Source organism: Anabrus simplex, chromosome 1 (genome assembly GCF_040414725.1).
Source record: "Anabrus simplex isolate iqAnaSimp1 chromosome 1, ASM4041472v1, whole genome shotgun sequence".
Classification (NCBI taxonomy): domain Eukaryota; kingdom Metazoa; phylum Arthropoda; class Insecta; order Orthoptera; family Tettigoniidae; genus Anabrus; species Anabrus simplex.
In genome coordinates, this window is record NC_090265.1 from 684,703,607 (window position 1) to 684,729,546 (window position 25,940).

The following is a 25,940-nucleotide window of genomic DNA, read 5'->3' on the forward strand; positions in this document are numbered from 1 at the left end:
AACACCTCACTTCACGTTTCTCTAAGAAACTGCAGTGTTGCAACAAGACCCATACCAATACGACGAGGGATCTTCCAAGGGGACTCACTGAGTCCATTATGGTTCTGCATGGCATTAAATTCACTATCCTACCTACTGAACACAAGTGGGTATGGATTTAGCATTAAGAATAAGCGAGAAGAGCTATTCAAAATCAGCCACCTACTCTATATGGATGACATTAAGCTGTATGCCTCTACCACACCCCATCTCCAACATCTCTTCTCAATTACCAAGGCGTTTTCTTCAGATATAGGCATGCGGTTTGGATTGGACAAATGCAGAACCCAAAGTGTCATCAGAAGATCCTACTCAGCACAAGGAACACCTTCGAGTTTAAGCGACGAATCCATACAACAGCTGGAGGAAGAAGAAATGTACAAATACCTCAGTTTTCATCAGAGCACTCGTATGAAACATGCCGACATCAAGAGAAATGTCACGCAGCAATATATAACACGTCTCAACAAGGTACTATCATCAAAACTGAGAGCTAAACATCTTACCAAAGCAGTCAATATGTACGCCGTACCACTGCTCACATACTCCTTTGGTATCATAAAATGGACCCAAACAGAACTCCAGCAGTTACAAACGAAAACAGCAGTTTCACTCACCCGGTACCATATGCACCATCCTAAATCTGCAACTGAACGTCTTACACTCCCGAGATCAGAAGGTGGTAGGGGGGCTTCTTATCCATTGTCAATTTACATAGCAATCTGATATCAAGTCTAAGAGAATATTTCCACTCGAGAGCTGATACATCGTGTCTTCATCATGCTGTTTGCAGAACTGATATAAACTATACACCTCCCAATCTGTCGTCACCAGAAATGCCTGTTTCTACCCCACCTACAAAAGAAATGAATATGGCCATGTGGAAGCAAAAACCTCTTCACGGGAAATACCCCCAAGAATTGTATCAGCCTCATATCGACAACCCTGCGTCGCACGCTTGGCTGACCTACTCCGGTCTTTTCCCAGAAACAGAAGGATTTGTTCTGGCCATCCAAGATCAAGTGTTTGCTACATGGAACTACCGTAGATTTATCATGAAGGATCCAACAGTTGTCTCAGACAACTGCCGCCGCTGTCCCAGAACTACAGAGAGCATACAGCACATCATCTCTGATTGCCCACACTTGGCCAACACCGATTATAAGCACCGACATGATCAGGTAGCAAAAATCATTCACCTGAAACTTTCTGTAAAATGTGGATTTCTTCAGTCATCAACTGTATATTGGAAATATACACCTCCACCCATTCTCGAAAACTCTTCATATAAACTACTATGGGACCGAGAAGTCATAACCGATGTCACGCTCAGCAACAATAGGCCAGATATTATTCTAATCGATAAATCAAAAAGATCCGCATCCCTTATAGAAATTGCTTGTCCAAATACCTCCAATCTGCAAACAACAATAGCCACAAAGATATCAAAATACACAGAACTGGCAATAGAAATACAACGCCTGTGGAAACTAGAATCAGTCACCACAGTTCCAATAGTAATATCATGTATCGGTGTTATTCCAAAATGCTTGCACAGCTCTCTGGCCGCATTAAACCTGCATCATCACACATACGTAGAACTACAGAAAGCCACCCTCCTGAGCACTTGCCACATTGTGAGGAAGTTCCTAGGAACGACTTTTCCTCTGACTCACGCCAAACAGCATGAAGATCCAGGCCGCAGTTCCAGTAATACTGAAGAACAGATTCCCAAAACGGGGACATAAGAAGCCTGAAGTTGTTTGTATTTATTGTATAAATGTATATGTTGTAATTATTTCTATTGTAAATATTTGTACATATATGTACCTGTAGTTTCATAATCAAGAGGGTGACTCCTTGCTTAGGCCGAGTCAGCCCATTATGTTACCGGCACAAGCCGAGCCTTCCTAAATTTGTAATAATAATAATAATAATAATAATAATAATAATAATAATAATAATAATAATAATAATAATAATAATAATAATACCGGGAGGTACACCACAATGCTGTGCATTTAAATCTAGCGCCTATAAGAACTCCTCTACCGGTGAAACAATGAAATTGAAACTAGACTCACTTATCAATTTACTCAGAAGATGACACCACTAAAATATGATATAATTTTGTTATTGTGCAGTTTCCTGAACTGACTATATTTCTATTTGTTTTGTTTGCCATTCATCAAGAAGTTTGGACATTCTTCCATAGATGTCACTGCTAAAAACTATAATCTTGCACCCTGGTGCGAAGTGAAAGAACTTTTGTATTCATAAGTTTTTTTTTTTTTACTAATTGATGTTCCTTTATTTTTGGGTTGGCAATATTTATCTTTTCTTTCTGCCAGTTTTGAATCCAGCCAATCCCTAATTTCTGTAATTAATTTTCTACCAATCACAGTCTTCTTCTTCTTCTTCTTCTTCTTCTTCGATTTTGAGTGTAACTTTTAAATTACCCAATAAAAACGAGAGGGGGGTGTGGCTAGTTTAATCTTGAAAAGTCTCAAACTTTCCCCGAGGGTTTATAAACTGTGGATTTTCACGTCTCTTGGCCAACTGATCGTCATCTTACTGAGTGAGTGTGTCAAGCAGGAGGCCTCTTCATCAGCTGCTAGATCTTCTACAAGGTAATGGCCACATAACATCTGGGAGGCTAGATATTGCATATTTAAGAGCAAGTGCTCTTTGAATTAGGGGATTTCTGCCATTTACTAAAGTTGTCCTTCTTTAAATTGTAAATTTGAGCTGAGAGCTCAAGCAGTGTAAAGCGAGGGGCTCGAAGCCCAGGACCTGTCGAATTCACTAATATTGTATTTTCCTTGACTTATTCCAAAATTGCTAAATGTACCTGTTATATTGTTATTTGTTGATTTTTGAAATTCTGAAGAAATATAACCTTTGCTAAAGTTTTAAATTAACTTTGATATTGTAGTTAGACCCATTCACCACAGCACCCTCTTTCACTCTGCGATCCGCGATAAACCCTGCAATAATAATAATAATAATAATAATAATAATAATAATAATAATAATAATAATAATAATAATAATAATAATAATAATAATAATAATAATAATAATAATAATAATAATAATAATAATAATAATAATAATAATAATAATAATAATAATAATAATAATAATAATAATAATAATAATAATAATAATAATAATAATAATAATAATAATAATAATAATAATAATAATAATAATAATAATAATAATAATAATAATAATAATAATAATAATAATAATAATAATAATAATAATAATAATAATAATAATAATAATAATAATAATAATAATAATAATAATAATAATAATAATAATAATAATAATAATAATAATAATAATAATAATAATAATAATAATAATAATAATAATAATAATAATAATAATAATAATAATAATAATAATAATAATAATAATAATAATAATAATAATAATAATAATAATAATAATAATAATAATAATAATAATAATAATAATAATAGTAAACCCGCTTACCCAAGACCTGATTATCTGTGGCTCTGTGTTAAATGAGGAATTCATTTCATCATGGTAATTAATAAAACTAATGCTAAATGCTAAAATTTGTAACAATGTGTTCTGTAAAGTGCAATCCTATAAATAAAGTTAATGAACTTGTGGTTCTTACAAACAGTCTTCCTGTTGTTGAGCCTGGGAACCAAGAAGACATCATGGGTTGCTTAAACGGAGACAAGGAAGAGGAACTAACAATGCTGGCACACAAATTGCTTTGGTTGACACTTCGACACAACACAGCGATAAGCTCAAACAATACAGGACTTGTTTTGGCAAAGAAAATTTAATTTGACATTAAATACATTATTAGGGACCACTCTGCGAGCACAGTGCATACATTGTCCATTTTTGTAACAGAAGTTGAATTTAAAAAAAATTTGCATTACATCATTAGCAGCAAATTTTCCATTTCTAACCTAAGTGGCAGGTCTTAGTTGAATGCTAATTATGAGGGTACAGATTTTTGTAGGCATTCAAAATGTATTAAATAGGTAGGCAAGAAAACACACCCCACCTTCTTTCTCTGTCTCCTAAAGCCTCAAAATAAGTTACTTCCTTTCAAAAACGTTATTTACCAAGCAAAATCCCTGAATTTGTGAGAATTTGGAACAATGCTTAAGTATACATTAGCCACATTTAATCCCCATAGATCATAAGGTTCTTACCCGAGTTTGTGGTAAAAGTAATGGTGCATGAGCCACGGCATTTCCACCATGTAGTTGATCTGACATGATGCCTCCAATTTTCCCAGGCTGGGATCCAAAAGCTCCCGGAATGTGATGGAAAGAGGCTCAACGTGAGTGGCCGCGACAGATCTTACTTTGGTCAAGAAGAAATAGTACGGGGCAGCAGCTTCCAAACGTGCAGCTACGTCGCAGTTCGTGGGCTCATCAACGTAACGACCATTCTCCTTGCCGGCATTCTTGTCTACTTTGGAAGAAAGCCTACTGGGCCTGCCAAACCCTTTGCTTGGACTGTCTCTAGTACTATTCTGATTCTTGGAAGAATTTGACTGAGATGGACTTGAAGTAGATTTGTCAGATGTTGTAGAACTTTTTTCTTCTTTGTCTTCTGTAATAAAAAGGAAATGGCACATAATCAGACAACAAAATGTAAATTCATGTCCTAACCACATGCCAGATCTTCTGCCAATAAATTTCTGGCAGCACTAAGAATCGAACCCAGGTCTTCCAGGACAGCAGCTAATGCAAACCCTTACTTCGGGATGGAGACAGGAATTTATTTTACTTTAACAGACAACTAATTGTACAGGATGGCTGCCTTAGTTGTACTTTCTCTTAAAACAATAACCACCACATAGATGTAAAAAAAAAGTAATCTCTGTACAATGAATGCTTCCATTATCTGCATAATCTCTGCACTTAGTGGGGTAGAGAGGTCAGCTCTATGCCAGGCCGCCTTTGCCCCCATGAATTAACCCAGTACTCATTTTTGGTGCAGGCTGAGTGAACCTCAGGGCCATATGCACCTCCAAAAGTGGAAATCTCGTTTCTTAAATTTTTCCACTTCCTGCCGGGGAATCAAACCCATGTCCTTCTGGGTGAACCAAGCACACCTTTGCCATCCTGACTACGCAGCCCCAACTGGATGTAAAAACTATGCAATATATACATAAAATGTTAAAGCATGCTTGGTAAGAAAATAAAAACAGCAAAAAGGACCCATATAGATACATCTACAGTTGAAACTGGTTTATACATTCCCCAGTTGTATGTAGTTCTGAGTTAACTGTTCAAGTGTAGGTTTTTATGAGTCCCAGGGAAACAGCCATGTATTTCATAAAATATTTTTCTGAGTTATACCTAAATGAATTAAAACGTAATTCTTATTTATGCTCGACATATTTTTTATCTCAAGGTTGAGTTGTACATATTGCTATTCCATTCTTGCTCTCAGAATGTAGCCCATGGCAAAACATAACTAAATGGCTGCCACTTCCTTGACGTGAACTGACTCCCGTTGTCTGACAGAATACACTGTGGATAACCGTGGCGGCTGAATACCTCATCTTGTAGAAGGGTGGTGATGCTTCTCGTTGTGGCTTCTGGTATCGGAAAGGCTTCAATCCATCTTGTGAAGAGGTCGGTGATCATTAGGAGTCCTGTTTAACCCCGTGATGTTCTCGGGTAAGGACCCATCAAGTCCAGGGCTATGACCTCCCAAGGGTGTTGTGGCCGTCTTCCTGACTGACTGGAATCTGCCTTACTGTTGCTCGCCTTGGTGCAGGCACAGATGTAGAACCCCTTCACATAGTCCAGGATGTCTTTCCGCATGTTGACCTAGAAGAACCTTCGTCGGATAGACTGATACGTCTCTTCGACTCCTGGATGTCCGGCTTAGGTGCTGTCGTGGAACTTCTCAAGGATGTCCATCGTGTACTGTCTGGGGATCACCACTACTGCAGGCGTGTCAGAGAGGTGAGATCTGTTCATCAAGAGTCCTCCGTCAATGTGGAAGTTCTTATAGCACATCTTGAATTCCCTCAGGACGAGTTGACTATCGGTGTTCTGTCTCCTAATCCACCGCGTCATGGTCCTACGGGGCTTGTCTTGTTCTTGCCACTGTTTGATTACTCCCAGACCAAGTTCATTCTTGATGGTCATAAGGACAGGTTCCTTAGGCTCACTCCGGTGTTTTCGTGGGAACTCTCTCTCGACAATGATGATGCTTGTTGCTTGAAGATGCTTGTTGTTTTAAGGGGCCTAACATCGAAGGTCATCGGCCCTCAACAATGATGCTTCTAGCTTCAGGTTCCATCACCGGGTGCCTAAATAAGCTGTCTGCTCCTATGTTCGTCAGTCCTGGGACGTGACACACATCGAAATAAAATTTGTGATTAACAGAGCCCATCGCATCAATTTAGATTTTGAGCCAGAGACAGAGTTCAACCATTTGATAGCGGCGTTATCGGTGCAGAGCTGCAACTTCCTTCTCTCCAAGTAGCCTCTGAATTTGCCCATGGCTCACACAACGGCTAAGGCTTCCTTCTCAGCAGTGCAGTAGTGTTGTTTGGTGGGAGATAGCTTCCTGCTGGCATACTCAGTGATGTCCCTTCCGCCGTCACTCCTCTCCTGGAATAACACTGCTCCTAAGCCGGAGTCGCTGACGCCCATCTGCAGACACATCTTCCGTTGAGGGTCGGGATGGGCTACACAGGAAGCGTTGCATATCGCAGCCTTAACGCCTTGGAATGCTGCCTCTTCCTTGTTGGTCCATCGGAAGGGGTGGTTGTTATGGAGTAGATCAGTGAGTGGTATTGCCTTCTCTTCAAAGTGTGGCACGAAGCTGCTATACCATCCACACAAGCCAAGGAACTGATGTACTTGTTGCTTCCTCCACAGGCATTCATCTTCTTCGATAGCTTGATTCTTCTCTGGTTGATCTTCTAAGCCTTCAGATGTTAGGACATGGCCAAGATATTCTCTGTGGAACTGGGCGAAGTGGCATTTCTCCAGTTGGCAAGTCAGTCCATGAATCTTCAGTTCCAGTACTTTCCTCAGATGTACAAGGTGTTCTTGAAAATTCTTGCTGTGAATTAAAATGTTGTCAAGATACACTTGGCAAAAATATCCAACATATCCTGATAATACCTTATACATCAGTCACATGAAGGTGGCAGGAGCATTCTTCAATCCAAAAGACATTACTGCAAACCGGTACAATCCTCTTGGTGTCATGAAGGTGGTCAGTGGTCTAGAACTTTCCTTGACCTCCACTTGCCAGTATCCGGAGTTCAGATCCAGTGTGCTGAAAACCCTAGACCCACTTACTTGTTTCAGTGAGTCTTTCAGGTCAGGCATGGGGTAAGCATCACTAACGGTCTTACCATTCAAACTGCGTAAGTCCACACACAGTCGATACTCCCCATTCTTCTTCGGTAGGACGATAGGTGGAGCCCAACAGGATGTAGAGGGTTCGATGATACCTTGCCCATCCATCTCTTGAATCTTCTGGATGATGAAGTTGCACTTATCCGGGTTGATTGGATATGGATGTTGCTTGATGGGAGAGGAAGCGCGGCATTCAATGGTGTGCATTACCATGGTAGTCCGTCCTATTTTATTGGTGATGATTTCCAGAAAGTCCTTTAAGGTGTGCCTCAGCTCCTCTTCTTCACTCGGTCGAAGATGTGTTAACTGGATATCTCCAAGGTTTACGTCGACTTCCGTATTCTTGCGAGTCCGGAGAGTTCCATCGTGCCAGGTGACCTTCAGATGTCTGTCTTTTCCCAGAAAGACTTCACGAGCTGCATAGTCTAGGATCACCTTGTATTCCACCAGAAAGTCAAGACCAAATATGATGTCAGGTATCAGATTCTGAATCACTGCAATGCCAATTACAACAGGCATGCTCATACATTTAGTGGTTAGGTTAGTCTGTCCTTGGATGGAGTAGGTTACTCTGTCTGTTGCTCCCACAACCCTTCCGAGGTGGTGAGACTTCACAGGCGGAAGCAATCTGGCAACAGTCCCGTTTATAAAAAATGGCTTGCTTGGCTGTCGAGTATGGCTGAAATATTTTCGTTGCCAATCCTTAAGATGATAGCTGGGCGGGGTTGGCCTATTCTACTCACTATCTGACCACTCCCTCTCCTACTTGACTAGGGTTGCTTATCTGTCAGGCGCATTCTTGTTTCTGGTCCTATCCCCCCTCAAACCAGAATGGGCTGGACCTAGTTTTCCGACATGAAAGTTGGGCACTTGTTCTTCAGGTGTCCCGTTCCTCCACACTGGTAGCACTTCCTAACTGCGCTGATCTATTCCGTAGCTTTGCTCTTGTTTTCCTCCTACAGTCGGGCGATGATTCTGCATAGATCATCAAAGGATCTTGGTTGTGATACTTTCACTACAGGTCGAATATTATCGTGAAGTAGCTCTGTGATGTCTGGAAAGATCTCGTTTTCACTTCCTTCTGGGTGCAAACACTTGAGGAGATGGTACTTCTGTAGGACAAAGGCGCTAGCTCTCATCCCAGAGGGTTGTGCTTCAGTCAGTAGCTTCCTTTTCACGGAGCTCTTCATTCCTTCAGAATTAAACCTAGCGAGGAATTCCCTCTTGAAGTCCATCCAGTTTAAATTTAGACCCTTCAAGTTATTCCACCAAGTAGCAGCTTGCCCCTTTAATCGCGGTGTGATGAGTTGCACGAAGATGTCCTCTGGTAGATTAGTCCTTCCTAACAGACTGACCGATCCCTCGACGACGCTAGTCAGATTCTCTTCCAGTCACCCGTAGAATTCTGGAAGGCTCTCTATAATCACCTTCAGGTCTAGGTGTGCTGTATTGCTGGTTAGTTTGACGGGGTTAGAGGTGTGGTGATACGTGCTGTTTGAGTTAATCTATCTTCTACTGTGTGAAGGATGTTTTCCCTTATATTCTGCATATCTCCCTTGATGGTTGAAAACTGGTTTTCTAACCTTCCTTCAACAGCAGAAATACGGCTCCCAAATTTTCCCTCAATGGCAGAGATACGGCTTTCAAAATTTCCCTCAACGGTAAAAGTCCTCCCCTCAACCTGTTGCTTTATGCCAGAAACCTGGATTTCCATCTCCTCCTTGAGGTTTGAGATATCCCCTTCCAGCTGGGTTACCCTACTATCGATCTGTTGAACCTGTCCCAGTTTTGACCTGATGTCTGGTATCTGCTGCGTTAATTGATTGGTGATGTCGCTAATTTGCGATGAAATTTTATTATCTACAGTTGAAATTTTCGATTCTAGGCCCTGTTCAACTTTATAAACCTGTGTGTACACTTGTGATATTTGTCCGGTTAAAACTGAGTTAGCTTGAGAAATTTTGCATTTACTTTCGAAACTTGATCTGCAATCTGTCCTGTTAGGCCGGAATTGATGTCTGAAAGTTTATCATTTACGTTTGAAATTTTGTTATTTAATGCCTGCATCATGGTCATTAAGTTAGAACATATTTTGGGAATATTTACCTCATCTTCAGATGTTTCGTTTGGATCTTCATCGACTTCGATGAAAAAATTTTCGGGATCTTCTCCTTTTTCAGTGAGATCTTCCCATAATCACGTCTGCAGTAATTTCTTCTCCCCATTCATCAGGAGATTTCTCTTGGTGAGTTTGTCTTTGAGCTTTTTCACCGGCATATTTCCTAGTATCACTTGCATTTTGATCTATTTTGCACTACACTCGTATTCACTCGTAACTTCTTACGTCCTGTCCCACGGTCACCAATGTTGTATCCACAAAGACGGACACAAAATGCCGTCAGTTGATACACTTATTAATTTCACCTTAACTTCACATAAACATACATATAACCTAATCAACTGCTGTCACAAACAAAATACACACATCAACAACCCACCATCTTTAACAAGTGCCTATCACTAAGCTACACGGAGATCACAACCTTAAAACAATTGACTGCTTACACGCATGTCATAGTACAGGGTCACAAGTATAACTCCTATTAAACCATAACTCCAACGAACAGTAACTCATCTCTACCATCAAGACCACCTCTTTATATATGTGCTTGGCCAGGCTTCTAGAAACATGTATTTTCTCGTAAATTCTAGAGTGCTTAAGACCATAATGTACAGAATATTCTACAGAGTTCTCATCTACCCAGTACCATTCTGGATGTCACAGTGTGTTTCACAATTCTGTAGTGGATTACAAATCATATATACAGGTAATAATAAATTATATACAGGTTCTTACATTACTAAACTCATATAAATATCTATATACAACAAATAATTCATGACGTAACCACATAAATAATGCGATCGTAAACTAATAATGATAATAAGTGGATGTACATCAATAATAATAATAATAATAATAATAATAATAATAATAATAATAATAATAATAATAATTCGAGCTCAATACTTGCATTATTTACCCATGGGTGAGAGAAATATTCTTTTCAAGTTATATCAGTTTATCATACTTACATCAATGGGTGGAAAATCAGCAACACAATTGCCGTCCTCGGACCAGCATTACAGACGAAAACATTAGTGCAGTTAAAGACTTTCTTGATGATGATCAACAGGTGACAGTATCAGAAATTGCAGAACAAGTAGGAATCAGTTATGGGAGCTGTCAAGCAATCATCACAAATGACCTACAGTTCTGTAAAGTATGTTTTAGATGGGTCCCTCCCTTCTTGACCGAGTTTGGAGGTCTGTCAGAGGCTTACACTAAGGTTTGCGGAAGAATGTGATGCATTTTTGAGTCAGTTCCTCACCTGCGATGAAACATGGGTCCACCACTTCACTCCCGAATCCAAACAATCCAGTAAGGAGTGGCGGAGTGAAGGGGAGGCAGCGCCAGTGAAAGCAAAGACTCAACTGTCAGCTGGCAAGGTTCCTGCAATTGTTTTTTTCAATCAGTGACGCATTTGGCCGATTGATTTTTTGCACGAGCGACTTACAATCAATGCTGCTTACTACTGCGAGCTGTTGAACACTACGAGGATTGCATATCGCCGCAAAAGACGAGACCAACCAATTCGACAGGTTTTCCTCCTCCACGACAATGCCATGCCCCCTACTGCAGCTCTGTCTCTAAGCTACAGGAAACGCACTGGACTACACTTGATCACCCTCCTTACAGCCTGGACTTATCACCCTGCGATTTCCATTTGTTCAGACTACTTGAAGAAGCTCTAGGAGGGCAACAACTTGAATATGACGAGAGTGTGGAAGACTTCGTACGCAACTGGCTGGTGACACGACCCTGTTCTTTTTACGATGAGGGTATCAAAAAGCTGCCCATATGCTGGGACAAATACATTTCCAAAGCAGGAAAGTATGTGGAAAAATAAATTTAATTGCCTTGCCTTTTTCAATAAATGAATTTCAATAAAAAATAAAATCCTGTTTAAATTTGATCCCCCCCTCATACAGGCATCGCAAACCTATGCAGTTCCTCACATAGGTGTACTAATCACAGGGACTCGTACTATCCCGTGGTGTTCCTCACATAGTGCGTATTAATCATAGGCAAGGCAGGCCCATGGTGTCGCTCATATAGTGGTACTAATCACAGGTACTGTAAAACCCACCCTGATTCACACACTGTTGCTACTAATCACAAACCTACTGTGTACCTAACAAAGTGGTACTATGCGCAAGTAAAAGCGACCCATGGTGTTCCCTGCGTGATGGTACTAATTACAAGTAGTCTCATCGTTCTGATTCGATCGTCCCTTGGTCGCCCCTTTTAGTCGCCTCTTACGACAGGCAGGGGACACCGTGGGTGTATTCTTCGTCTGCGTCCCCCACCCAGAGGGGGTTTAGAATTATTTGTTTTATCTCGTACCGACACAGACAGATCTTACGGTGTGGCGACAATAGGATAGGGCAGGGAAGGAAGCGATCGTGGCCTTAATTAAGGCACAGCCTCAACATTTGCCTGATATGAAAATCGGAAACCACGAGAAACCATCTTCAGGGATGGCGACGGTGGGGCTCAAACCCACCACTTCCTGAATGCAACTCACAATTACGCAACTCAAACCATGTGGCCAACTCACTTGGTGTTAAAATTGTTCACCTTGAAGTATGTATAAACCAGTGTCTACGAAGTTCAATCTCTTAAAATTGAAATAAAATCTTATTCATAGTGATTTGCTTGTAGCATTTACATGGGAAAGGAAAAAGAAAAAATGAACCATATACAGAAAGACAGGAACAAGAACAGGATACTGTAAACACAATGAGGGGGCAAAAGGAAAGAAAAGAGGAGATAAGGACGAACATGGAAACACGAAAGGATAAAGACAATCTCTACTTCTTCATACTCTGTCGTATTCATATAGGTATTTAAAAAAAGACAATACAGGTGGTAAAAGAGTAGAAACACTGGACAAACACAAAAGGAGAAAAGCAACCTAACGGGCCAACATCAGTAATCAAAAGGAGCAAACATGTGATTAAGTCGTATAGGGGCCATTTCATACGTCAATGGCAACTGTGTTTCATCATCCGATAATGCTGCAGCATGGGAAATTCCGAATATGGATTGGAAGGCCAAGGCAATGAGCGTCTCAAATGCTATCAAACAAGGTTGGGTATCAGAAGTGTTGTAATGCAAAACCTGAACACAAATGTGCATTACAAACGGCTAATGTCCTACAAAACAAAACACATCGTTGGCAACAATGGGAAAGATGTTGAACACCATCGACAGTGTTGGCTGTGTCAATGTGTACCACCTGCTGATATGCCATTACAATGGCTGCCCTGTCGGCCAATCACATATGATACAATGGCTTCTTCAGTTCTGGGATGAGATCAAAACCACATGAACTGAGGTCTGGTGAACAGGGAGGCGTTCTAAGACTTACCACATCCGCCGTTGTGAAAGGTCCCTGACGGGAGCCCCAGTGCGGACTGAAGTGTTACCATGAAAGATTATGGAACTGTGCAGTATAGGGATATTTCTGCTGAACTGTATGACACAGATGTCCTTGCAGAAATGTTTGGCAGTACTGGACACTAATGATTAGGGCCTGGATTTTTAAGTTTTAACCTAATTTTTTCCTTGCTATTTTGTTTCACACCTTCTGAAGCGTCCATTTCCGTAGCGTAAGGGTTGGTGTTATTAGCTGCCATCCTCAAGGGCCCAGGTTTGATTCCCGGTATTGCCAGAAATTTAAGAATGGCAGGAGGGCTGGTATGTGGTTGAAATGGTACATGCAGCTCACCTCCATTGGGGGTGTTCCTGAAAAGAGCTGCACCACCTTGGGATGAGGACATGAGTTTTACTTTACCTCCTGAAGTAGAATTTGTAAATTTCATTGTACCTAAAAATTACCCAAATGAGTGTGTGTGCAGCAGGCAAAAAGCATGGTACAGTAATTGGTTGCTGCAATACTTTTCTAACTTTGTTATATAGCAAAACAATAGCTAAACTGAAAAATGGATTACTACAAAGCGAAACTTTACTATGGATGGTCCAGCAGTCTTCTGTCAAGCATGCTCCAAGCAAATTACAGTAATGTTCCCATAATTAACCTAAGAAACTGCATTGCAATACCCTAACATGCTTGCTGAAGACTTCTATTTGTTTTTTTCAGGTTAAATGTGAGCAGAAATCCCATCCTGAGCAGCATAAAACTGCTGCTGCGCTCAATCCTAGTGCAGCTAGGAGAATTAAGTCCAGAAGCTACAGTAAGCAAATACTTATTTCTTCCACAGTTGGCAATCCTGAAGATAATTCCAACTATCATCAATGAATGGTGTTGGGATGCAAACATCCCACGGAATGTGCTAACCAACCAGGCCATGAAAACATTCTTAGAAGACATCAATGGCGGCATCTATGCAGCAAAACCGAAAGAAACCTATTTTAAGCTTACAAGAAACCTGAAATGAAGGCTTGTACCTCCTAAAAATCTCTGCTCTACTAATGATGGCGTTCTCATGCACAGGATGATGCTCAAAGAACGCTTTGGATGCCATATGCCAAAATGAGCACAACCTTCATGGGGCTGTCACACCTTTTGTCATTGTGGTGTCACCGGATGATGCTATTCAGCTGATTATGCTCCAGTTCTGGTTCCTATGCTCATGCTCAAGCTTTGTCTGTGGCAGTAACAGGCCACAGAGAATTGCAATTTTCATTTATAACTGCTATTCCACTTTACTTACATCCATCTTGGAGCATGGCCGGACACACACTGACCTGCGTCGGGCATGGGTACCTACCCACCTGTGCCCATAAAAAAAAATCTGTTGGTGGCCTTTGGTAGCATGTGCCACAGGATTTCCAACATAATACTAGCCTTATCATGCTGCCACATGTTTGGATGATATAACACAGCTGTCATGACTTATGAAATGACCTACGCGTGTAAAAAGACAGGAATGTGATTGAGGAAAGTGGAAGAAGCAGGAAGGAAACAAATTAATAGGGTAGGAAAGCATGAACATTCTTCTAATGTATGTAAGATGGTGTAATGTGCCACAGATATATAAAGGAAATTTCAGCAAGAGCTGCTATGTATCTATACTATCATGAGTAAAGAAAGAAAAAAGAAAGAAGGAAAAGTAGACTGGTACCTAGTCATCTGTGCCCACAAACGCAAGCCTTCGAGATGATGTTCCTGAGGAGTAGAATTCCAGTGACAAAATTTGACAGGTGAAGAAATGAACAGAGAAAGAATTAGAGGAGGCATCCACACAAGGCAGAAGAAAAATTAAAATTACAGTAGTATCAATATAAGAGAAGAAAAGATGAGAAATTACCAATAAAATGAGTATGGCATGGAAAGAAAGAGACCTAAAGAAAAGTCAGGGCACACATAGCTTAAAGTATTACGGGTTGTGTTCTTGTTGTAACTTTATGTAAGGGCCTTGGGGCATTCTGATCATCAGCACTTCTTACTTACTATAGGTTAAGTTCTTGCTTGACAATCCGTACCGATGTGTGTCTAATTGGGGTTATGAATGCAGGAGAACCGACCTTAATTTTGAATACCATTTTAGTATTCAGCTAGATTTTGAGGGGAGAAAGCACAGATCAAGACTTCTAGGAGAGCAGAGAGAAGGATTTTAACCCACTTTTCAGCTCAATTATGTTCTCTGATGCTGAGCACATCCCATTCCAGTCACTTAGTCTCAAATTCATGACGAGCCACAAAAAATCTGGACCAGTCAGACAATAGAAAGGACACCACTAGCTTATAGATAACAAAAGCGGACAAGGAGCAAGAGAAGAAAGAAGAGAAAAACTGGAAAATTCAGAAGAAGAGGGAATGCTTCCCAAAAGATGTGCCTAAAGGCAGAAAAATTATGACAGAGGTGGTAATGCTGTCGAATTACCCTACAAAACAACAATCGCTGGCAGAAAAATTATCACAATGATGATGACTTTAAAAAATTAGGAATAAATTAAGGTTCCTTCTTAACCCCATACACCATAGTATAAATCTGTGGCCTAATTAATATAATTAACCATCTCATCAAATACCATCTGTGGAAGATTCCTAACTGAGGAGATAAAAACAAGCTTGATTTATCCAGAAGGATGCGGGTTAAGAAGATGAAAAATTTAGAAACAAGACTTTCATTTCTGGAGATGCACATAACCTGAGGTACACTCAGCCTACACTAGGAATAAGAATAAGGTAGCCAGGCGTACAGCTAACCAATGCATGCCACTCATTGTCACAATTATCAATTCCTTCCTCCAGAAGTCTGTACGGAGATGGGTCTCTAAATACAACATCGCTTGAAAACTGTTGTTTGTGCGAGAAACCATAACAGACATAATAAGACTGAGTGAACTTCAGGGCTGCACCCTGGGACTGGAAATCTTGTTTCTTAATTTTTTTGACTTCTGATGCGGAATCAAACCCACGTCTTCCTGGGTAAACTGAGCATGGTTTTACCAACTTGACCAGGCAGCCCCTGATACCTATTAGGCCTGAGACAAAATTAATGATATTTTAAAAAAAATGCACAGAGAAAGCTTATTTTATTAGAATATATATGTCACATTAAAGGAGAGAGAACATCTCAGTCCTTTAAGAATGAGAGTGCAGAGAAAATAGTCAATAGGGTACAAAGGTACAGGAAGAGTATGATGAATTTGAAAAGTTACAGTTAAAGGAAGCACGGAAGTTCACTGGTACTATAGTACTTCACCTTCCACAGATATGGCATTTAACAATATTATAATACTTCTGCTATTCAAGACAATATGATAACATATCAAACACTACTGCAATTTTGATGCATAAATTAAAATATTTCAACTTACTTTTGTCATAGATTTTTCTCAGAATGCAAAGCTGGTCCAAGATGATAGAATAATCTATCTGGGGTTTGAAGTCATCAGGAAGTTTTGGATCATTGACATCTTCCAGAGATCTGAGCAACTTGTCCACTAAAATTACAATACATTAATTTGTGTAAATCAAAATAAAACTATAAATTCTAAAGATGACAACTGCTTTGGAATGCCTTTGTTTTAATAAAAACCAAATGATCTAGATCAAGGCCTCCCAAACGCCCAAAATACCACGCCTGCAAATTGAGGCGCAAGAGCTCCATGCACTGTACATTGGTCCCACTCGGCTCGGACCAACGCTTCGTCTCTGGGCTACTCGGCTAAGCTTGGCTCAACTCGGCTTGGATTTGGAGTGCTACGGAGCAAGTGAGGAAGAGGGAGACAGGGGGAGTGAGCGAGACAGGCGTGGGGAAAGAGAGAGACAGTGCTATTGCACCAAATCGAGGTGTGGGGGTCTGCACTCTGGTCAACCAAGCGAAGTCGTCTTTTGCACCATGCACAGTGCATGCACCCTGAGAGGCCCTTATCTAGATGTAGACAAATAATACTTCAACAAATTAAATAGTAAAAAAAATATTTCTTGCCAACAACTTAAAGTTGCACTAACTATACAGGGTAGTCGGAAGCAATGTGAACCGGGTGTTTAAGCATTAGAGAGTTGCTCATACTGATAAATAATTTGAAAAATATAATTTGATATCTTGCACCATTATTATTTTATGAGCTGCTGAAGTTAGGCAATTAAAATGCTTAGCGGGCAAATTCAAATAGGCTTTGCAAGGCGGTGTTGATAAATCTGCGCATGGATTAAGACTGTCTGGAGAGCACTAGTCCAAGAAAAAATGCCAGGGGAGGGATTTGAACACGGACGGTGACATCGGCTGAAACCCACGCTGTGTCTTTGATGTTGATTTCTCGTGTTGGCTCTCAAGCGGGTCTTAATCCACGAGCAGATTTAGCAACATTGCCTCTCAAAGCCCATTTTCATTTGCCCGCAAAGCGATGTAATTAACTTTAACAGCTGAAAAAATGACAACGGTGTGAGATATTGAATTATGTTTTTCAAATTATTTATCATTATGACCTACACTGTAACGCTCATGTACCCGATTCACGTTGTTTCAGACTACCCTGTATACATATTTTAGGGCCATAGAGGGAATGGAAAAGGCTAAGATCAGGAAGGAAGCAGCCAAGGCCTTAATTAAAACTACAGTTACAGCATTTATCTCATGTGAAATGCGATACCATGGAAAACCAACTTCACAGTTGCTAACATTGGAGTTCAAATGCAAGCTTAGTACTAAGTGACCTGTACCTCATTGCCAATTTGCTTAGTGGTAAAGGAAATACAATGAAATAATGGTATAAGTATCAACTGTCCAACTAGAATATAAGGATAATGTCCAAGTAGAGGAAGTGATTAACACTAGTGAAGTAGGCCAAATGAAATTTACCTATGATGACAAAAACATGAACAAAAAGATACAAAGATACTCAGATAATTACAGTATATGAAGTATTTTATGATACTGTAATAATTAAGAGTGACATTCTGCAAGGCAGTATATATGAGCTTGAGCGCTTTCACCAGAAGAAACTCAGCTCTCCATTTTGAACCTCAAGTGTATCAAGGACTGTATCATCTGCCTGCTCCGATAACCAAGAGTTCACTGGCGTTTTCACGTAGTCGTCATCATTGTAAAGGTTGCCACTGAGGTGATGTTTGAGGTGGAGGAACAGATGGTAATTGCTCGGTGCAAGATCAGGACTGTAGGGTGGGCGATCTAAAACTTCCCAGCCAAAACTGTCCAATAAATCGCGAGTCTGACCTGCAGTGTGAGGTCTTGCATTGTCATGGAGAAGGACAATTCCCTTTGTCAGCATGCCGCATCTTTTGTTTTGAATTGCTCTGCGTAGCTTTCTCAGGGTTTGGCAATATGCTTCTGCATTGATAGTGGTTCCTTGTTGCATGAAGTCGACCAACAAAACACCATGCCTATCCCAAAACACCGACGCCAAGATTTTGCGCTGGGACAGAGTCTGTTTGGCCTTCTTCTTTACAGGCGAGTGTGTGTGTCTCCATTCCATGCTCTGTTGCTTCAATTCGGGCGTGATATGCGAAACCCATGTTTCGTCTCCAGTTACGATCTGACTCAAGAAGCCATCACCTTCTTTGTCATAACGAGTCAAGAACTTCATTGCACACTCAAATCTTTGGTTATTGTGGTCCTCTGTTAGGAGTTTCGGGATCCAACGGGAGCACAGTTTCCTAAACTTTAGGTGTTCAGAAACAATGTTGTAAAGCACTCATCTCGACACATCAGGAAATTTATTTGAGAGACCTGTTATTGTGAAGCGCCTGTTCTCATGAATCTTCGCTTCAACTGAAGCCACCAAATCGTCTGTAATCAAAGAAGAGCGACCGGAGCGGTCCTCATCATGGACGTTGTCACGGCCATCTTTGAATTGTCATACCCACTTACGCACTTTGCTTTCACTCATAACAGTATCACTGTACACTTCGCAAATCTGTCGATGAATTTCTGCAGCAGACAGGTTCCTTGCTGACAAAAACCGTATCACTGACCAAACCTCACAAGCGGCGGGTGAGTTGACAGTCTTAAACTTTTTGAAAGCACAGAACAGAACCGTACAGGTTAGCTACAGAGCTGAAACTGAGCACAGTTGTTCCCAAGGCATGCCGGTACATGACGCACGTGCTCGTTGCAATATGAGCGCGAACTACTAGTGTCTACAACAAAACGGACCTTACTTAAAAAACACGCTTCGTATCTTGCATTTTTATAGAAAGCACGTATTAACAGGGTGGAAGCTTCTATCACCGGCCATCGACTCAGATGGACTGGGTATGTCTGCCATACGAGTCACAGTAGACTCCATCGTCAAATCCTCTATGGTGAACTTTGCTCTGGCAAAAGACCCTGATGTGTCCCTTTGAGGTGTTACAAAGACCAACTTAAGCAAACCATGGAAGAGACCAATATAAATACTCAGACTTGGGAAACACTTGCTGAGGATAGTTTGGCAGAGACCCATCCCTGCTGCTGTCGAGCTGTTTTAACAAGAACGTCATAAACAGGAAGAGTCCAAATGGCAAGCACAAAAGCTTCACCAAGCCTAACCACACTCTTCACCATGTATAAACTGCAATTAGTAAGGACTCATGTTCCATGCAAGAAATGGTTTGTTTAGTCACCTCAAGTTTGCTACATACAGCGCATCGACTGTGAAGTGGTTTGTTAAGCAGGAAAATTGTATACTTAGAGAAGAGTGACAGCCAATGACCATGATAAGTGATATGACTAAAGAACCGGAATCCCAGATAAAAGGCTTTTTGTGGATGATGTCATATTGTATAGAGTAACAAATAAGTCACAGTATCGTGAGCACCTGCAAAAAGACGCTGACAATGTTGTGTGATGGACAGCAGATGGTAAACAGGGTGAAAAGTCAGGTTGATAATTTCACCAAGTAAAGCAGCCTCGCAAGTGCAGTAAAATGCTAGAAGACCTATTGATATGGATCCCCCACATCTTCAAATACTCTTGAATCCCAGTCTACTGTGATAGGAATTAACCCCAAAACTGATTGATAAAATGAGAATAAAATATTAGAAATAAAGCTCAATGCAATATAACACAGACTTCAAAAACAGCATCATGTTACGCCACCAAATTGACTGTACAAATCATGTCTCTTTAGACTGCAATACAGCAATGTAATCATGGTCTACAAACTGTTTGCAGTAGGGAGTGATGTGTAAGTTGGATGTTCCTGACGTGCTGGGTCACTCAACCACTGACCGCATTTCACAGCTTCCTTCAGAAACAGTCATCAGCTGGTGAGGACATGTTTGATGCTGTTAACCTGCTGAAGAAATTCGAAAAGAGTACAGTGTTACAGAAAAAATGCCGAAGGAAAATGATGTACTTCTTTTCAAAGATATGAAGCAAGAATAGGAGTGACCATTTAGTGTGCATATTCCTTGCTTGAAACAGGTGTCCATTTTCCTGTTATATCTGAAAGAACCAACTGTGACAATGATATGCTAGGAACTTGAATAGGAACATACAGTCAAAACTTCTATAAATTGAATGTCTATAATTCAAATATTCAATATCTCAATGGAATATTGTTTTTTTGACAGAATCATATATATTTTAAGTTTTATATATTGTCTATACTTCCAAATTCAATTACCCAAAGTTTTTGATATCTCAAAGAATATTTCAAGCCCAGATGTAAAATATGTTTTTGTAACTCAGAGTTATGCTGAACATTATGCTTAATGCACACTCATCCCCAAATAAAACTAGCTCCTGCAGTAGGAACCTGAACTTAAGTTGTCTCCTTATATGCATTCCCTAATTTTAGTTAAAGTGTATTGTTTCAATAGCCACATGCCATAGCACTGCACTCTGCAACCATGAGTAGCCGCATACCATGACAGCTTAAATTAGACTTAAGGAAACTTCACAACCCTCTACAAACTGTTTGCAGTAGGGAGTGATGTGTAAGTTGGATGTTCCTGACGTGCTGGGTCACTCAACCACTGACCACATTTCACAGCTTCCTTCAGAAACAGTCATCAGCTGGTGAGGACATGTCTGATGCTGTTAACCTGCTGGAGAAATTCGAAAAGAGCACAGTGTTACAGAAAAAATGCCGAAGGAAAATGATGTACTTCTTTTCAAAGATATGAATTTGTAAGTATACTAAAATGAGAATGATCCTTATTAAGCTAAAATAAGGTTTTAAAAACACTGCTTTTTTGGTATGATATTTAAAAATATTAACATTCTAGATGTAGAAAAAAAATAAAGGCACTGGTGACAAAAATTAGGAAGTTAATAACAGTAAATTTTACTTTTTCGGCATGCAGTCAGAGTGGTATGCACATTTTTATATATCTCGAGTTTTCAATAACTCAAAGTATTTTCAGCCTCTGCGAGCACTTTGAGATTTCGAAGTTCGACTCCATACTGAGGTAAACAGAATGAAAGGTCAATGTAAAAAAAATGAGAGCAATAGAAACAAGAGACAAAGACAAACATAGAAAGACAAGGACTATCTCTACATTACCTTACCCGCACATCTTCATAAAGATGGACTCTCTCCTCATCAATCCCATTTCTTTCAAATCCAGAGAGTTCATTGTGGAATGAGAAGAAATATTTGAGATAAGCTTAAGGATGTATTTTACATTAACCTTAAGAGTAAAGGATGCATTCAAGATGACTTATTCCTAAGCCAGAATGATGCGGTGGGAACAATGACAGGCGTACACTCATAGTAAATATTTATAACTTAAGTATCAACATGTTGAAAGAAGTGATCCAAACGAACAGAATTAGATGATAGAAACATACGATATGTAGTTATTGTTGTTTGAAAGGTGCTCGGGAGTGAAAACACTACTTCTAAGATATTGACAGAGGGATTTTAACGGACTTCTCTTCCTAACTGTGTTAGCTGTGTTACCACCTCATTCCGTTCACTCAAATCAGTAGTAAATTTGTGGCAGAGGGGCCAATGATCTGGATGTTGGGCCCCTTTAGACAACAAACATAATTTGTGGTAGAACCAAGAATCAAATACAGTCAGCCAAGCATGGAGCTATCCTCTAGAGTAGCCATTTCCAAACTGTCGTCCGCAGAACCCTGGGGGGCTGTGACGATAATCGAAGGGGTCCGTAATAATAATGTAAGTTGTAAGTACTCAAAGAGCAAAATTTTATTGTACACACACAATTCATAAAAAATTATACTAAATTTGGTAACTGTTGTATAATTTACATTCAGTGTATGTAACTCTTAACTTGGCCGATAGACAGTAGAAGTTAGCAGCGGAAAAAGAACAAATACTATAATGCAGTTTAACTGATGAAATTGTGACACTTGGAATTGCTAGTATCCACACTCAGACCATATTTTATACCTCTGGTTGAGAAAATCTTGTGGATCAAAAAGCCCTTCTTTGAAACCAAACATGAACCGCCCTCCCTTGAGGAAGATCAAGTAGTCAAAGTATCTTGGCAGACAGAAAGTGAAAAATAAATTGAAGTGTGTAATGGGTCGAGAAGGAGATGGAGTGAAATGTTTAGCTCCAGGAAGTTCCTGGAATGTATCACAACTCCACGTCTCTGCTCGACCTTTGAGTCCGTGACATCCCCTATATCCTACAATTTTTAGAAAGGAAATACTGTATTTAATGCCTTTCATAACAACATATCTGTGAGAGTGTACCTCTTCTGTTCTCACACAAATGATAAAGTACAGAAACAGAGCTAACGTAGATGCTGATCTTCGGTTCGAGTGACTACGCTTCTAAAACGCTTGGTCTTTGGAAAACAGCACCAACCGTACCATTGATCCAACAACCACAACAATTGAATTTTTTCAAGCAGATCCAGACTGCTGTAATTATTAGCCAAGTGTCACACTGTTTTATAATTTCTGTGCATATATAAAGTATCTTTATATAAATGTTAAATTAAAATTTCAAAGAAAGTTCTAAATTATATGAATAAAATCAAACATGGTATCATGATAAAATTTTGGTTTTTTGTTTACTGAATGCAGTATCATGTTCTGTGGCTAAGGGGTCCTTGGACTGCATGCGATATACTCAGGGGGCCTCAGACAAAAAGTTTGGGAAATCCTACTCTAGAGCATTGCAGCAGATCATGTGATGAATGAATACAGAAATCTCTAGGAGATTTAGAAGGAATGAGTGGTAATGTTAAACCTAGGGTATAACAGTTATTTAACTATTTTATCCCAAATGTTAAGCACAGATTGAGCCAATATTTTCTACCAGCAGAACTCAGTACAATAAGCAGGATAATTATAACTGAACAAAGTTTTCTAGATGTACCATATTTATTAACAATCTACATAACTTTCCACAATAAAATGTTATACTTACAATGCGGATGGGAATATTCTGTCAAGTGAATCATGTTTTTTCGATAACATTTTTCTCCAAACATACAAACAGTAGACTTCTTGCTCACGGGTTCACCCACATCTTTTCCGGAACCTTGAAATTATAATACAGGCAGTTATAGAAAATAAAATAATCATGAAAATTGCATCAAACAAAACTAAAGACACTTAAGAAGACATAAAGCATATTATAAAAATTAATGAATCAGAAGCTAGTCACAAAGTAAAACAAATGCCTTAGATCTCCTTTTAGAGCAGAGCATATGAAATCTGAAGTCGAAAGGCAGTAGCCACACCAAACGCTCAGTTTGTTCCTCACAAATATTTCTTGGTTCATCTTCCAATTACATTTCACCATCAGCATTTCTGAAGGACATTTCTTTGCTTTTGTACTCATGACATTTTCTCAATGTACTTTGCTCTTATTATACAAAATAAAGGACTCCTTTTTAAACAACATAGGGGCCGTGACATTATTGGATGGCATCTACTAACAATCTTTACATGCTGCGAGTCTAGTCATACCATTCAAAATGGCCTAACCAATCTTTGTTGAATTTCCCTGTAACAGATGTTTTGACGTCTTCATATTTTCTTTTCAGAGAATGGGAAAGTGAACTGGCTTCAGCACTATTATAAACCAATTCACATTCACTTTGTTCTGGAACTCATTGACTTTGCATGTGGGAAACAGTCCAATCATAATTTTTTTTTACAATTGGTTTTATGTCGTGCCGACACAGATAGGTCTTATGGGGATGGTGGAACAGGAAAGGGCTAGGATTGGGAAGGAAGCGGCCATAGCCTTAGTTTAGGTACAGCCCTAGCATTTGCCTGGTGTGAAAATGGGAAGCCACAGAAAGCCATCTACATGGCTGCCGATAGTGGGGTTTAAAGCCCCTATCTCCCAAATGCAAGCTCACAGCTAAGTGCCCCTAACCGCACGGCCAACTCGCTTGGTATCATAATTAATATTAGTCCTAATTTTAGTCCTTTCATAAAAGGTCAGAAGTTTATTTTGTTTTTCTCCATGGAAATTACTTAACTGCTAAAGTATATGAAACAAAATAGAAATACATATAATAATTGTTGACTTTAGTGAACACTGAGCTCGTGAGAAGTACCACTAACAAAAGTTTAAAACATTTCTAAATGCCTGAAATAGAAACAAGATTTCTGATACTGGAATACAGTATAAGAAACTTAATCTGCAGTGTTTATTTGTGAAGAGCCAACAAACTGTAGTGATAGATGTTTTGACATTATTGCCATCAATAAAGAAACAAGTACAGCAGAAATCATTGATCCAACCATTTGCTCTGAGCAATCACTAACTGGACAATGGGAAGAAAAAGGATCTATAAACAGACTTTACCACATTTTCTTCAATCATAGTCTGAAGCAGATACGTGTGGCTGGTTTATTTTTAGGAGTTCATGGTATATTGAATGATGAGAATTTCATTTGAATACTGATATTACAATAAATTGATTATATATTGTGGTTCCACCTATTCAATATAAGAAAACTTATTAAGGCAAGGTTACATTATAAGTTAATCACAATTGGGACTGGTTTCGGCCTTTAGTCAGGGTCATCTTCAGCCTGTCGTTCAAAAGGTGCAAGAGAACATAGAAAACAAACTTTTTTCACATGACGAAAATTCAATATCGTATAAGAAAGATGCACTGGGTATTCTAAAGTCTTTTAAATTTTTCAAAAGGTGCAAGGTAAAAAATTCACTACCAAATAAAAGACATAGAAAACAAACTTTTTCACATGATGAAAGTTCAATATCACATAAGAAAGATGCACTGGGTATTCAAAGGTCTTTTAAATCTTGATGTGGAGATAAATAATTATCTCGATGTTGGATCTTGTAGTCATATCGTCCCTACTCTGGCAAACTAGCGAATCTGCAAATTGTCAAAAGGTTAGAGGAGCTGAAAGAAGTTGTGATTACTCATGTCAAATCAATTTTTATATTTAATGATTGGTTTTATGCGTTAGGCATACAGAACGAGTTGCAGATGTGAGACTTTGTCAGAACATAGACAATATATAACCAATAAAATCTACACCAAAACTTCAGAAGTAGAGATTCCCTAGTTTGTCACTTTCGCTAGTTTGCCAGAGTGGGGATGATATGTTTTATAGATTAAGAAGCAAATAGCTGGTTGTTATTGCTTTTACACAGAAAAGTTGAAGTTAAGCACCAGTGAGAAGAGAAATAAGTGCAGTATTGGAACAATTGATATCACAGATGACAAACGAAGGTATCATTAAAATGAATGCTCAAAGAGTTCTTAAGGCGATAAAGTGGTCAATCTGAAGGTCAAGTCATTCTGAACCATATTTGAGAATAATTCCCAGTTCAGTGCGGAAATAAAGACACTAATAGAAAGTAAAAATCAATGACAGGAAATGATGTTCACTCTATAAATGGAGAAATATCAGCAGAAGATGCAATATCACTGTACATGGCATTCCTGGACCTGGAGAAGGCTGCTGCTGCTGCTGCTACTACTACTACTACTACTACTACTACTACTACTACTACTACTACTACTACTACTACTACTACTA

The 25,940-nt window shown here is 39.5% G+C and overlaps 1 protein-coding gene across 2 annotated transcripts in view; it reads right to left on the reverse strand.

Annotated features, from left to right (window-relative positions):
• The window catches only part of gkt (glaikit), a 104,757-nt gene that overhangs the window by 73,068 nt on the left and 5,749 nt on the right, over positions 1 to 25,940 (reverse strand). For both annotated transcript variants that reach the window (XR_011017543.1, XM_067135895.2), the window contains exons 2-4: positions 23,335 to 23,448; positions 16,354 to 16,479; positions 4,254 to 4,659 (exon numbers count right to left, since the gene is read on the reverse strand). Coding sequence is in view for 1 of the 2 variants with exons in the window: in XM_067135895.2 (XP_066991996.2) it covers positions 4,254 to 4,659; positions 16,354 to 16,479; positions 23,335 to 23,448 (646 nt within the window). In the remaining variant the exon portion in view is untranslated. The remainder of the gene's footprint in view (positions 1 to 4,253; positions 4,660 to 16,353; positions 16,480 to 23,334; positions 23,449 to 25,940) is intronic.